The sequence below is a fragment of the Anopheles coluzzii genome, chromosome 2, assembly GCF_943734685.1.
Source record: "Anopheles coluzzii chromosome 2, AcolN3, whole genome shotgun sequence".
NCBI lineage: Eukaryota > Metazoa > Arthropoda > Insecta > Diptera > Culicidae > Anopheles > Anopheles coluzzii.
In genome coordinates, this window is record NC_064670.1 from 89,449,290 (window position 1) to 89,465,647 (window position 16,358).

General features: G+C 46.9%; 1 protein-coding gene across 7 annotated transcripts in view; it reads right to left on the reverse strand.

The window, feature by feature from the left end:
• Positions 1–16,358, reverse strand: part of LOC120952233 (myb-like protein Q) — an 82,296-nt gene that overhangs the window by 7,382 nt on the left and 58,556 nt on the right. For all 7 annotated transcript variants that reach the window (XM_049607190.1, XM_049607191.1, XM_040371455.2 and 4 more), the window contains exon 5: positions 192–959. In XM_049607190.1, the coding sequence (XP_049463147.1) occupies positions 192–959 (768 nt within the window). The remainder of the gene's footprint in view (positions 1–191; positions 960–16,358) is intronic.

A 16,358-nucleotide genomic window follows, 5' to 3' on the forward strand; every position in this document is an offset into this window, starting at 1 on the left:
GTGCTATTGCTCAGATGACTCAAAATACGTCAAAGTCAATGAAATTATTCACATAATCGTGTCTTGTTCCAACGAAACAAATCTTCATTCTAAAGACCATACCTTTCGCAAACCCTCCTCTTCCCCCTCGGTGTTTGAGCGGGGTGTGGTTTTGTTTCAATTGTTTTTTTTTGCATTGATATTTTACTCACTATTCCAACGCCCATCCCTAGGCTAGCCATTTTGCTACCGAGTGGATGCTGCTGCGGATGATGAGGATGATGCGGGTGAGGATGGTGGTGCGCTTGTTGCGATTGATGGTGTTGCTGCTGCTGCTGCTGCTGCTGCTGATAATGCTTATCCTTCGATCCCGTCGTAGTCAGATCGTGCGTTTCGACCACTAGCACCGATCCATCATCGTCGTCCTCGACAATATGGCCAGGGGTGGTCGTCGTCCGCGGGTCACCGCCAATTGGCGGGGGATGGTGCAGATGATGCAGATGGTGGTGCGGATGATGATGCAGATGATGGTGCAGCGGGTGATGGTGCTGTGAGGGATGGTAAAGGGTGCGCCCTGCCCCAGATCCTAGACCGCCGCTACCTCCGCCACTGCCGCCCTTGCCGGTACTGCAGCCTTTACCGTTCTCGCTGTATCCCGTCGACTGGGAGGAAGACGAACTGTTGTTGTTGTTGTTGTTGCTGCTGTTGCCGCCACTGCTGCCACCGCTGCCGTGCGATCCTCCTGCTCCTGCTGCGGACGAACCGGATCGGCCACCACTGGTCGATCCCGATGCACCGGAGGGTGGTGGTGGGGGCGGTGGTTGCTGGTGGTGATGGTGCTGATGCCGGTTGTCCGGGGGCGACCGTGACCGGTACGGTTTGTAGCGCTTTAGTGCGGGCGAGTAGTCCTGCTCGTACTGTGGTTCGCCTACCTCGCACAGGCCTTTAATTTTCAGCTGCTCCGCTGTCCGTAACAAGCTCTGGAAACAAAAGAAAAGAGCGACAATGGTTAGCATTTTAGGTCATTTGTTTTAGGTCACATGAAATTGCCTTGTTATAAAGTAATTTAATAAAAAAGCACATAGTAATTCTAGCACTCCTCCACAGCCAACAGAAGCGAACGGTTTGTTGCTGGCATACGGATTTTGTACGCAAAGTTTATCAACTCCACCTCAAAAGGTCAATACACACACACAAGGTGCAATTGATACACTTCTACAGCAGTTATCGCGCGCGCAAGATGTACTTCACTTTCTTGCAACCAAAAGAAACGACGACCTTGTCGGAGCAGCTGAGCTGCCTCTTGCGCTCTGCCGCTTTACCCAATCGTTCAATATTTACCCAACCGTCGGTCGGTCGGTCGGCACCCCCTTCTTCACTGTGCGACCAAACACAAAAGCGCAGAACGAAAAGCAAACGCGAGTTAAACGCACCAGGGAAGTGAGGTGAAGAACGCGCGACACCACGACCCGCGGGTGCCACAGCCGGGTCAGCGCAAGAAGAGCGGTAAAAGCAAAAAATAACAAAAATAAAGCATAAAAAACCGTGTGAGCATATACACCCCAAAAGGAAACACGGGGATACACCAATCCCCCCCCCCCCCCCTCATACACGTGCTTGTTTCTCTATTTTTTATTTATCTCCCCCGTTTCGTCCGTGCTTTACACTCTCTTCCGCAATCGGTTAGGCTTGCGGACGGGACGGGAGACAAGACAAGGGAGAAGATGCACGAGCGAGTACGGGGTGTGTTTTTACAACGCGCACATTTTATGCCCCATATTTTTATACGCCATTCCCATTCATTCATTTTCATCTTCATTTTTACACCATTCCGCCCAGTCAGCCATCACCCAGCCGGCCTGGGTTGTTCCTGTGCTCCTTCAACCGTTCTTCGAACGAGCGTGCGCGCGCGCGCGCACACACGCTTACACACAACACACATCATCGCCATCTTCCCCATTTCTCTTTCTAAACACACATCCGACACAACACACCCAGAAGAAGGAAGTGTGCACAAAGCCGGCGACGACACCTCACTCCCCTGGCTCTCTGTGTGACCTTCCTCCTTGCTGTGTGGCCGTTTTTGTTGTTGTTGTTGTTGCCGGTCTGGGTTCGTTTTTTAATATTTATTTCATGTTGCGCCTTGTTTTCTCTTTATTGCTCCGTTTTGTTTTGATTCCCCTCTTGGCATTATCGTACCAAACTCATCCTCTTCCCGTGTGCGTGTGTGTGTGTTCCCTCTATGCTTATGTCGCTAGTACAACTTCTTTTCGGTTGCCTAGCAGCAGCAACTCCACAGCCTCCCTTCCCTCCCCCCAAATAAGGTCACGGCCTTTTTGGTGCATTTGCTGCATTGCATTGTGCAATGTATCAACGATAGAGGCCGCGGTGGCTGGCTGGCTATCAGCTGGTGTCCGTGTTGCTGTTTCGTTCTTAGCTCAGAAGTTATTTTGGCATTTTTTAATCGCTACCCGCCGAACAGGAAATGTGGCACACAAGAATCAGCCGCCTTGCAAACCGTCTATCACAACCAAAACCATTTACGTCCGTCCGTTTCTCGTAGTGTTTTCTTTTTCGGGAACCTGATAAGGGGGTGCCCCTTGTTGGGATTTTGTGGGGCTGCCGGGGAGGGTTCATGATTTCATGCTATCAAACAACTCATCACTGCGCTGTCAGCCGGCACCGGAACAAGAACCGCTCTGCGGACAACCTGTTTTACAGGGTTTCCTGTCCTTTTTTTTATTTTTAATAGTTTCTCAATATTTTTTATAAATTGTTTTAAATTTTCTTCGAATAATCATACAATTTATGTACGCGTTTCAAAATATCCTTGAATATGTTGCCATTAGATGCGTTTGGCATTCAAATTATGGATTATTTGGAATTATTAATTGCATATACTTGTTGGGATAGGGTTAATACAGGGTTTTCCAATGTAAACATTGTTATTCACCGCGTACAAAATGTTATTCTTCATCGATCAGATATTCCATGTCCATCATACATGTTTTCCACGTCAAGTCCGAATGTACACATAATTATTCATCACGTCCAATATGTTTTTCAACAGCTGTCAAATGGTGTATTTGCTTCATAATGAAATTTCAGTTTTTAAACATGATTTTCAACACATCACAAAAAAACTGTAAAACTCAATCCAGCTTGAGACGTGTTGAAAATCATGGTGACAAAATTAAAAATTATTGTGATGGAACAAAATGAAATAACAGATAGATGAGGATTAACACCTTGCACGCGGTGAAAATCAATGTTTACATTCGAAACTGACTTGGAAAACCCTGAAAATCAGCGGCGGATCTAACGGTAGGCGGACTAGGCGGTCGCCTGGGGCCCGCCGATTTAGGGGCCCCGTAGATCGCCATTCTATATGCCGTATGGACAGAGTACTAGCGACAAGGGCCCCCTGAAGGATGGCCGATGGGGCCCCGAGGTTGGCGAATCATTTGCACCCCCCCCCCCCCCGTCAGCAAAAATTTTAGAGCTTGCGACTGATGATCGAAGGGGGCCCCGCTGAATCATTTGCCGTTCTACCCGAGTAGAAGTTGAGAAACAGTCAATAAATCGCAAGCTCGATACAAACTGTTAACGAAACATTAGAATTCGTGCCCTATACAGGTAAGACGAGTGAAAAGTTTTGTTTTTTTTTTATTGCATAGATAATTTATACCTGACAACTTATTTTTATCTATTCCAAGCAACTTTAATAACCGCGAAAATGAACATTCCAATACATTCAGTTACAGGTACGTTTTACTGCGATTGTGTTGATTCGGTTACAATAAAAGAACACCCAAGAGTAACGCAGTCCTGCAACTGCAACCGAAATTTTGATTCTTGGAAAAGGGCCATGGAGCGAAGGTTCTATCAACACACGCACAGACCCAAGCACCAACAATAAACCGGAACGAGACAAGTGGAAGGAATTGCAGCGCGCGCAAAGCGAAAAAGAAACCCAAAAGGAATCAGTCGTAGTTACCAACTTCAACAGACACACACACACACTTGCTACAGAAAAACGATCGAAAGAGATAAAAGTAAAAGAAAAGAAAAAAATATCCACGGCATTCATCCAGCCCTCAATGGTTCTGTTCGTGTGTTTGTGTGTGCTTTTATGCTGAGAGGATGCAGGCTGTGTGCACCGACGACGCCACCACACCACACGTCCGATGAGGGTGTGTGCATGTGTGTGTGTGCGCGATCCACCATCCGTGAAGAAAAGAAGAAGGGAGCGAGATTTTTTTTTCTTATTTTCTTTTCTTTTCCGTCAAACGCACCTACAAGCCTACAACACCGCCAGCGAGCACACTGGACATACCACCCACCCTTCAACCCCTTTTGCTGGGGGAAAAGGTGTACACATGTGATTGTATTTGCAAAGAGGGTGAAAAAAATGCCACCAACAGTAGCTACCCTTCCCCACAAATAAAAAAAAGAACGCTTCCTTCATCCACCTTCTTCACACGCACCAACACAGGCACACCGTTTGATGAAGCGTTGTATTTTGCTTCCCATGTGTGTGCATCAGTGTGCAAGCATGTGTGTGTGGGCCTACCAGCGCTTGCTGGGATTTTTTTCCCTTCTTGGTCAATGAGTTCCTTCGCAGCGCGTCTCATTCCAGCACATAACTTACACCCCTCCCCTCCCCTCTTCCGGACGAAGGGCTGCGCGTGTGCATGTATGTGTGTTCCGTTCTTGTGTGCTGTGGGAATGCCGCCGACTGTATACCGCCTCACCAGCCAGCGTCATGGTCTGCGGGCTCCGACGTTGTCGTACGTCTTCTGTGGTTCATACCAAACTCTCCTCTTTTCCACTACACACACATCCACCCCCACCATGTGCCGCTCCAGTTCTTCCTTGCGATTGTATCTTAGCAGCGCGGCTCTCCTAAGGGAGGGCCGACCCCAACCGACTCCCTTCTGCATCACTTGAGCGCACGCAGCAAGGAACTGAGAGTCGAGGATACACACCACCAAAACCCAAGCTTCCACAAGCTGTGTTGGTTGGACGCGAGAGGACAGAAGAAGAAAAAATGTGACACACGAATATATTCGTCCGGACATTTTTATTTTTTGTTTTTTTTTTCTTTCATTCCTCCTCCTTCGATTCTTATTGCCGTTTTTCTCGCTCGCGCGAAAGCGAAAGATTAAACCGCGGCGCTTCTTTGCCATCTCGCTCTTTCGCCTGCCGCTTTCTCGCTCGCTCTCTCTCTCTCTCGTGCACACACCCATTAAGGGGTGGATTTTTTCTTCGACTTGCTGCTGGAATACAATACAGACCAAGCCAGGCAGGCAGGCAGGCAACAACTCCACCAAGCAGGAAGAAGAAAAAGAGGGAAAAAAAACTCGTGTGCGCTGCCGACGTCCTTCTGCCATAGCTCGGCGACGAGGCTCCTGCTCGCACACACACGCTCTCTTTCTTTCTCGCAGCCTTATTTTTTTCTTTATATAAAGCTCCCTCCCGCGTCCGCCCTGCCGCCCGACGCCTGCGGCTACTTGTGATTTTCATCCCGATTTCTTGTTTTTTTTTTGTTGTTGTTCCCATCATCCTGCCACAACATCCCCCGTGCGCACACATAGACGCAGAGCACACACACATACAGCCATGTTGAACCACCATTCCACCATCGTTTTCTTCGAGATGATGGATATGGCGGGGTGAAGGTAGCGTAAGAAGGCGATAGAAGAAGTGAGAAAAAAACCCTCTCGAAAGCTTCCCAAGTTCCTATACCGTACGTGTGTGTGTGTGAAGGGTGGTACAGCGCGCTATCCTTCGTACCTACTACCTACACCACTCAATCGTAATACCGCACTCTCTCTATCTCTCTCTCCTCGTCCACCTACCACCACTAGCAGTTGTTTCTCTTCTTTCTTTCTACACACCCTTTTCACAACATTCCCTTCCCCCCTCTGGTGCAGCATGTCCTCGACCTGCACTTCTGTGGCGATCTCTCACAGCACTACCTCCTCGGCACTACCTGCCGCGGCGATGCGCGGATACATCACCCACCGCCACCAAATACCCCGTCCCCTGAATACCCCGCTTTTCAATATATCCTTAACCACACACATCCCTTCCACCCTTCTGAACGAGATCCCGAGATGTGGAAAAAAATCACACCACCAGCAAATCCCATCCCACCCGATCCCCTGACCACAGATTCGTCCGTGTCCTCCTGGCACTGCACGCTCCCAAGAAAAGCGAGAGATATCAGGTTGTGTATTGATTAGTGCTGCCACCCCTTAATTTTTATTTCAACTTTTTACATAACTCTCCCGTCGCACCCTTCCACTCTCCATCTTCTTCTGCAGTGCGCTTCGTTTCCGTGTTTTTTTTTCTCTCTTACCCAAACCCAACCCGCCACCTTACACATAAAACCTATGTGATGATTTCCATCCAAGAAGGCCAGCACTAGTCCTGGGTCGTCTTTCGAGGGTAGGATAAGGGAGGTTGCTTCCTCCTTTAAAAAAAAACTGTTCGAAAGAAATAAAACTTGCTCCAGAAAGCGAGCAGACTAGGGAAAAAAAGAAAAAAACGAGAGGAAAGTCTGAAAAAATGCAGCCACTTTGCTTCTCTGTTCCACGCACGCGTTCCGTTGGTTGTTGTTTTTTTTTACAAAAAAGGATATACCACCCAAACGGGTAACGGGGTGCGTAACGGGAGTAACGGCTATGCTGGGCAATAGGCAAATAGCGCCAGGTGACGGAGCACGGGCGACAGATAGTTTTTAACGATGTTATGTGCACTTTTTTTAAAACTTATTTAAGTTTTAATTTCTGGAACCCTCTTTGAAGCAGTTGGTAAAGGATATAATAAAATTCGACGCTAGATTGTGGTGCAATACCTTATCTTAATTAACAAAAAGAATGATAAGTTTATGAAAAGCTGATTTTGGTATGTTTAAAAGTTTTAAATAAAAGAATCTTTTTTTTTATAATCTTGCTCGCAGTAAAGACCCAACCCCACCAACTAAATTGCCCACGTCGACCGCCGACATTATGCTTTCATGCCCCGATCCCTATCGGGACGGGTTTATGCAACGTACACCGAAGGAAACATACACACAAGTCACAGGACGCGCGCATGCATAACAACAGAGAACCAGTTTTTTTTTGGGGGATATTTCTTGGGCGCTATGTCTCCACTCCCCGGGGGTAATGGTGATCATCGACAGGCAATTATTAATTCGTTCCAAAAAAACGACAGCAAGCCCTTTCGTGTGTTGCAACACAGGGCTCGCTAGTTACGTTCCCATAAACCTACACTACAAATGAGAGTTGATCTTTCACTGCGCTTATGTGTCCTTTGCTAGATTGTTACGAAAGGGATAACAAAATTTAACTGACAATCAATAGCCAAATTTTTCAGATAAGATTTTCTTCTCGCACGTGACGAGAGCAGATTGTAAATTAAGTTATTTAGAGGAATATTTATCTTCATACAGTAGAGATTTGTTTCACGATTAATTGTGCTATAGAAATCTATGGTTCAGGTTGTCCCAGGACGTTCACAAAACTATGTACTAATCCTAAATAAAATGGTCGTATTTTTTGTTTAAATTTGAAATAAAATTTAAGCTGTGTCTATTACAGGGTTTTCCTACCACTTCTAAAATATCAATTCTTTTGAAACAATCTCTCTTTGACATCACAAATATTTAATCCATTCTGATTATTTTGCTCTAGTCTCATGGAGAATAAAGCTGCTATAGAACAATTTTAGCGATGGTTCAGCTTTATCCAGCATTGTTAAAAAATAATGCATATTTACATTATATAAAAACATTTAAACATTAAAGCAATATTTTTTCCATTTTAATTTTTTTTACATTTTTGTAGCATTTGAGTATATTTATTGTTTTAAACAATAAATATTACAAAGTTAACACAAAAGTTAAAACAACAATCGTTAATTAAAATGTCGAAACAAAATTCAAAGAAACCGTTTGCGACCAACAGCACGAGAAGATGCTTTAGAAAATCTCGATCCTCCAAAACCAGCCACGAAATCACAAAATCTTGCGAATGCTGTCTTGTCGATCCAACCACCAGCAACAGCGCGGCACACCGCAACATAAAAACACGGCAGCCATGTTGTACAGCAGAAGCCAAGAAGCAGGGAAGAAGAAAAAAAAAACAACATGCTGCCTGAAAATACCAACACACACCAACAACTTCCGCTCTCAAGAACGCAGCAGGCAAGCTGACCGTCACCACCTCCCTCCCACCTACCCTTCTAGCACATACACACACACAAACATAAGGGTCCAAAAATTCTTGCCAAAAACCCACTCACACACACACACACACACCCGGACACAAGCTAACGCGCACACGTAGCACTCTAACGATCGAGGAGGCGTCGAGCTTAGCTGGACGGTGGTGCGGGTCAAGAGCTCTGACCACCGCCAAAGAGCGAATATTGCAGGAATCACACACAGTGCGCGGAACCGTATTTACATGAACTTTTAGGGGGTTGAAACGTTTTACACACACAGGCACGCACACACGCAAACCTTACGGCAAAGCCCTGCGGGGCATTGGAACCATTATATGGGTATAAGGCGTGTATAAGTGATGGAGACAGTGGAGTTTTGGCTTATTGATTGTTCGGTTGAAAAATGCGCATATTTGCGACAAAAGTTTCATCTATTAATGAATGGAGGAAGTCCAGCACAACAACAAAACAAAGGTTAAGACTAATTCCTCCAGGTTGAGAATAAGACTTCTTGATACCGGCATCTTGAATTGTTCTAAACCTAGAACAACTTCATGCACATGTGTGTTCGGTTGCCGTATGTTTTCGTGTACTTTCTAACGTGTGAAAAAAACACCATAAATTAAAAACAAATCCTGACATTCTTTCCCAGTACGTCTCTTGTTTCTTCAGCACTTTGCATTCGCACTGCAAGGATAGCATCATTTCGTACACACACGCACAAATTCGGCACATCAACCAGTCATAGCCATGTGTGTCATCATCACGATGACAGCTGATAAGTGAACGGGGCGCGCTCTCGCAGCATCTGAATCATGCATCAAGCTGATGGGCTCTCCTCCTCGCGCTACAATTTGCTTCATTTTATCGCACTTCCAGCAGTCAGACAAGAAAACTTATATTGTATGCTTCAGAAGCGCCTGTGTGTGCCCCGTTTGATTTATGGCCCATACACTGCGCTGCGTCTCGTGCGTTCTGGTGGCGTGTTTACTTTACGCCGCGCCAATGTGATGTTGAGCAGCGACCTTCAGCGAGATGCACGGCAAGTGCCACTCGGGGACAGTTTCACTCTACTTTGAATCCTTCGGGGCACACACCTTGGGGCACCCACTTTGCCGCACTTTGTTGGCGCTCCAAAAACTTTAAATTATTTTCTTGGATGATCTGCACATGTCACACACACACACACACACACACACACACACACACACACACACAAACACATACACTCTCTCTCTATTTGTACGCCAAAGTCACCGACTGAAGTGTTGTGGCATTAAATTCCTATATTATCGCAGTGATTGCAGTGCCTCACGAGACACGCTGTCAAACCGAAACGACGATCCCTTTTTCCTCCCAGCAAGGGTAAGACACACACGCACACACACGTACCTCTTCCTATAGCACGAGCGAAACACTGACCGTGCGCCCAGGATCGCGCTTACTGCCGCAGAGCTGCAACTCTCTCTTTCAGGCTGCTTCACCGAAGAAACCCGGCACCACACTCAATCAAGCGGCGCAGGCACACACGAGGGGACACACTCGCGTTGATCCAATTAAAAAAATAAAAAGTGCAGCCAAGGCGCACCGACGTACCGATAAAGCTGGCCCCTACGCTGAACACTCACAACAGGACACTCATCACGGCAAAAATTACGGTACAGAGAAACAGGACCAATTGGCAGGGCGAGGAGAGTGCGCGGGCGCGTCCGTCTTGGCTAATTCGGTTGCTGCTCGCTCCTGTCGATTGCTTTAAATTATGTTTTCTTTCCTTTTTCTTTTGCTACGGTCTCGGCAAGGAAACCGGCAGGACAGTGCACACACCACCTGCAGTGACACACACACATACACACACATACACACGCACACACAAGACACATACACGCGCCCGCGAGCCTGCCACTATGCACACATACACGCACGAGAGAATCGAGCCCGGGACCAAACAGAATCCGACCGCGCGCACCCGAACCGAAGAGCCACAGTCGAAAAACTAAACTGAATTCGCCGAAAAAAATCTACCATGCTCCACCGCTCGATCTATCCTGAGCCCAGCACGCACACACACACACACGCACGCATACCCATTCAAACATACATACATATATACGCATTGTGTACGGGCGGGTTGGTGGATATGTGTGTGCGCGCACTGCCATACTTCATCCCCCGTCATGTAACACGGCACACACACCGGCGGGCCCGGGGCCAGTGCCAGGCACCGGCTATATTCTTTTCCTTCCTACACACCGCTGCACATGCCGCACACAGGCACACACACACACACACACACAAACGTACTCTACCAGCGCTTGTCCGCTAAGCCTTTTCTGAAGTGCGGAATGGCGCGCGGGAGGCTGGGAAGGAGAACAAGAGAGGCAAAAAAACCTGTGCTGGTATGCGAGATGGTTAAGGAAGAGGAGGAATGGGGGACGGAGCGAAGGCAGAAAAAAATACACACACACATCCATGCGAAGCGCAGGAAAAAATTTGCCATATAAACACTCACACAACGCTGCGCACAATTTTTTCCTACACATACAATTTTTATATTCCCCAGCTAGCACTCCATCTCTTTCTCGCTCTCACTCGTGCACGCACGCGAGCTCGCAAACGGCTAGCGGAGCGGCGGGGGAAAAAAATCCATCGCTCCTCTCTCTCTCTCTCGCTTCTATCTACCGGATGCGCGCGATACGGTTCGCTCTGCACGGCTAATGAAATAAAGCGAGAGAGAGCGAGAGCGAGAGAGTGGCAGAGCAAGCGAGCGCATGAAACAGCTGCCCTCGCGGCTGAGCGGGACGGCGAGACAGAAGTTAAAAATGTAACCCCCACACACACACACACACGCACACACTCGTACATACGCGCGTGTCTGTATTGCCCGCGCCCACAGGCACTTGACGTCTCAAGCCGCGCTCAACCTGACCCGTCGGACCCGGCATATGCCGGCAAAGGCGACGGGGCCGAGAGCGTACCAATATCCAATCCATCCAACCAAACAAACACCATCGCACTCGCTGCCGTCTGCGTCTGTGCGTGCGGGCGTGTGTGTGTGCTGTGTGTGCGATGTGTGCGTCCCACTAACACACATCCACTCGCATCTCCGCCGAACCGTGCCGAACGGACGACCGATTTCAAGTGCGGATGGATGCGTGCGGACAGACACAACAATCCATCACACACAAAACGGACGGACGGCCATCCCTCGGCCGCACAAAGTTGCTTGCGCAGTCACACAAACACACAACTAACGCGACAAATCGCACAAACCGCATTTCCTACAAGAAGATGCATCGGTTGGCTTGTTTTGAAGTAAATTCATTCTTTTCGAAAAAATAATGATTCTGCCCACGGAGTGTGATCCATCATCAGCATCAGCAGCATCATTATTGCCGTCATACAGCAGGGAAAGAGAAGCAGTCCACAAGCGCACAGCACCACACGCACACTCGTGCGGCCGGTTTCGCGGCGTCGTCTTTACCAAATACCCCCGCGTGCCGTGTGAGGGTATTTTTCGCTACGAAGTGCTGGTTGAACGGAACAAGTCAGGGAAGGGATGGTTTCGGATGGTTGGGAAGAGCAAGAACACAAAAAAAAAATCGCACACATAGACATTCATCCCTACCAGAGGCAGCATCGGACGGCTTATGAGAGCGTTGGAACGCGTACGCATACAGTGATTCGCGCGCGCCGTGCACCACACACCAGCATCATCGTAATGTTTCTTCGAGCCGAAATCGAAGAACCAAAATCGCAACCAAGGAAAATGCCAACATTTCACCAAATTGCGGCTGCGTTTAATTAAGAGGGAAATGTAAAAAAATCTCGTTTGGAAACGACTACTAGGACGTAAATAAATCACGTAACAAACGTTTGTCACGTACAACGAAATGCCATTACATGGCAAATATGCAGCCAACGTATTAAATTTATTTTAATTTTAAGGTTTTTAATTTAGAAATTTTAATTTTTTTTATTGATTTCGTAATCCTGTTACCATCAAAATTAAGTAATCCTGTTACAATTAAAAGATTAAAGGATAGCAAACCAATACTGCCCAAACGCAAAGGACAAAAACGCATTCTGTCTGCTTCCTTGCTCAATTCGTCTTTTCCTTTGCTGACGCATTACCGCTGCACACCGCTGCAAAGAGGAGATGATGCGCTTTCGTGCACATGTTGCGCACACATGTGTTTCCCATCTCTTCTTTTTTGCCTTGCTTTTCGTTTCGTTTTCTTTTCTATCTTTTTTTTTTGCTTCCCCATATTATACCACCAGCATTGGCTGTCTGCCTACTACTGCTGCCACACAGCACTAATTGCACTCCCAAGCTCAAAATCATCAATTTGCACAACACACCGGCAAAGCAACAACACCTGCACACATCCACAAACAACATACCATCATCGCCGGTTAGGAGATCAATGGGTACAGAATAAGTAGAAGAAGATTGTCAAAAAATTTCTACGAAATTTCTCTCACTGTCTCCCATTGCCCATCGTGTGTGTGTGTGTGGGGTGAGCCGAAAATAAAAAAGCCACCCCCTTCTTTCATCGCCCCCCTCCTCCTCAACTTTCTCCATTTCACTCCCGGCCCAACAAAACATACGTTTGTTGGTGATGTGTGTTTGCTGCTGGTGTGGCTGCACTCGAAACGCGCCACGGCCTGCTCAGCATACACGATCATCGCGCGCACCACCATACACATTTCAGCCCTCTATGCTGCTGCTCTATGGGCCGGCGGTGGGATTCACAGACACAGCTACATACGTGCTCAGTGTACAACACATACACACACACAGCCCCGCGATGGCACTTCTTTTCGACCGGCGAAACGTGCACAATGACCTTGATTTTGGATTTTCTTGCGTTTTGTGGTTGCCATTCGTCGCTGTTCGGTTACGTCGTCATCGTCATGTTGCTGCTGCCGTTGTGTGTTCGCGCGCTCCCTTTATGCTTCCCTTTTTTTCTTGAAGGGCGCACGGCATGGCAGGGCGAGCACACGCTAGACGGCGGATCGGGATGGAGCGGAGCGCGGGCAAGCTATAACGCAACGCCGCGCGCTGTACGGTGCCGCGAGCTTAGGCGGAGAGCGTAATATTTACGCGACACAAAACGCGCCACACCAAACATCATGCGCTTAGGCTGGGTAAAGGAAAGAGGAAGCAAAATACAGAACGGCCCGCTGCTGCTGTTGCTGTGTTTTGCACGGTTTTGTGGCGGGTTGTTATGCGTGCACGCTGATTCGCTCTAGCTGTCGGCGTGCCGGATGTCTAATGGTTTGGTGGCTTCCTCCTTTACACCCGCCGCGTTCGGGGAGTGGCGGGGGCCTGGCTCGACGACAAACGGGTTTAATTATTTGCATATGTTGGACATTCACCTCCCCAAACTTGAGCACAAACACACGCGCGCGCGCGTCTCTCGGAACGGTTTGGTGGAGTTTGGGAGCGGGTTGGGCGAAATTGACGAAGCCAAGCAAGGCTCCACAATTCTTCTGGAATTAATTCATTTGTTTGTTGGTTCGTTTAACCGCGCGCACTGTAAGCTAGTATGCCTGACGTAGGAAACATACTTGTGCGTATTTTCTAATTAGATTCATGATTTGCATGTGGTAACAAAACAATTAAAACAATATTTTCTTTCCATATTTTAACACTAAGAAAAACTATCATGTTGCTATTTCTGCTTCTAACTTCTAATCCCGAAATCCAGCGCCCAAATAGAACCACAGCTACACCCTCCCGAACGAAACGATAGGATTGGAGAGGCGAACGGTAATAACAAAAAGAAGAAAAGATAAATGTTAACCTTGACCGAGGTTAATGATACACGGCCGTAGATCTTGGAGCCTACCCGTCCGGCACATACACACACACACACACGGCCATGGTGGCATTGGCCTTTTGCTGCTGTGGTGCTTCCTGCCTGCCTGGTTGTTCTTAGGCCTTCATGTGCGGCCAAATGCGAACGTACGTCCCCCTTCTTCGCCACGCGCGGTCCGTGTCCCACCGTCCATCGAAAAAGCTAGCTAAATTTTCACATTCGCCAAATTATGGCCGGCAAACTAGAGCCCCGCGGCTAGAACACTACAGCGTTTACCTCGCGCTACAGAAGGTTAAGATTTTATCTGCCCGTTTCCTCTTTGGTTTTTGTTGACGAGCAAAAAAAAGAACTATGCGAATACCGTCCAACCGGCCGCCGTTCTCTAGTCCGTGGTTTGACTGTGCCTCATCTATGATTGTATGTGTTGTGATGGTGTGATTGTGTAGAGATAATTCACGATCCAATTAATTGCAATGTGTCGTTTAAACGGAAACGTCTTTTTAATAATTGATTCCTAATAATTTCAGCTTTCTTCAACAAATCTGATAAGGACAAACATGAAGAATTTTATTTTATTTCTTCAACTTCAACAATGACTACCTATTAGCAGAAAATGCTTAGGATGTTTAGCTAAAACAGGTAGATGCACTGTCAATCATGGGTACATTTGGCTATATCCCAAGGACAAACAGCATTTTACTGCTATCTGCTAGACAGCTGTACATTCCTATTTGACATTTATGATGGGTATTCCTGCTATTAGGTACATCGGCTTAGGGTAAGCCAGGTAAAATCAATACACATAGTACAGCTTATAGGAATCACGAAGACTCGTAAAAATCGAAACATTTGAACCATGGGAAGTACCATATGAACGATAGTGCTGTTGTGTTGTCAAGCAGTGCTTTGCCTTAAATTCTGACAGGATCGTTACGTTCGAAAACAATAAAAAAAATCCTTTCACTTTTCAACAAAACAATTTGATCATAAACTAATTCTTTCGCCGTTTGTAGCATAATATGACAAAAGCATCAAACGCAGAAACATCCATGCTTTAGGATTCATTCCCAAAAATGAAGCTTTCATTTGCATATGGCAGCACCGTCACTTACAGCGCACAATAGAGCGCCAAAGTAAATGATTGTACATTACCATTGCCATTGTTTTAGCAGTGCTTTATTTTTTGTGCACAAAAACAGCAGATTTTTTGTTGTTGCGAGGCCGTTTTTTTAATTGCAATTTCTCTAACTTTCATCCTGCGCTTTCAACATACTCCGCCATCCTCCGCCCGCCTGCTTGACTCGCGCACAATCACCACCACCGCCACCATTCACCACCACTCGATTCTGCTCCATTTGCACAATTTGTGCTTATTGATTATTCATCCTCACATTTACACATTTGCCCTGCCCCGCGCGCGGCCACATCGAATCGATACGCGGATAAGGATGAATAATGGAGCAGCGCGCCAGGCAAATACAGGCGCACACAAACACCAACAGCCAGCAAGAAGCAGCATGGCAGCCAGCGTACCAGCCTCCCGGTAGCCCCTCCCTTCCAACCATTACGCGCGCAATAACGACGGTGAAAAGGCAAAAAAAAATAACTCTAACTTAATTCAATTATACATCCTATTGATTTTTTGTTATGTTTTTTTTTCGTTTTTGTTACCGTTGTTGTTATTTGTTTGTTTGTGGCTGATGCTGCTATTTCGCAATGCAAAAAAAGAAAAAAAAATGGAGCCCACCTCGGATGTTCAGAACATAAATTGAAAAGAAAGAAGAAAAAAAACACGTAACAAACACGCCAAATTGTTGCGATTGAATGGAGTAATAAGCGCGATAGAGAACGGTGAGTGTGGGAAATTAAACAAAAACTAAAAAAAAAGTACACTGACACATACACACACATTGAACTAAAACAAAAAGTCTGCAAATACTTTTAAAAAATTGCCCCAGCATTTACACATTTTTCACAACACTAGTGAGGATCCACACACTCACAGCAACACCAGCAAACGGCAGCAAAAAAAAAAGAAGGAGTCCTCCGAGCGCCATGGCAAGGAGTTGTGTTATGTTCTGCCGGGTGGTGCGCGGTTTGCGTCCTTCCCACTCACACCCCTTCCGCGAGCGGTCCGAAGTGCCACACCACTTGACACATTGCGCGTGCCTGTGTATCTGTGCGCTGGTGCTGCGCTACTCTATATAATATGCACGATTGAAAGTATTTTTTTGTTGCTGTATTTTTCTGCTAGCGAAATTAAAAACGCCTGAAACGGGACCATCCCAAATACAAAAAAATGGTTTGCGCTGCAAGTGCAAA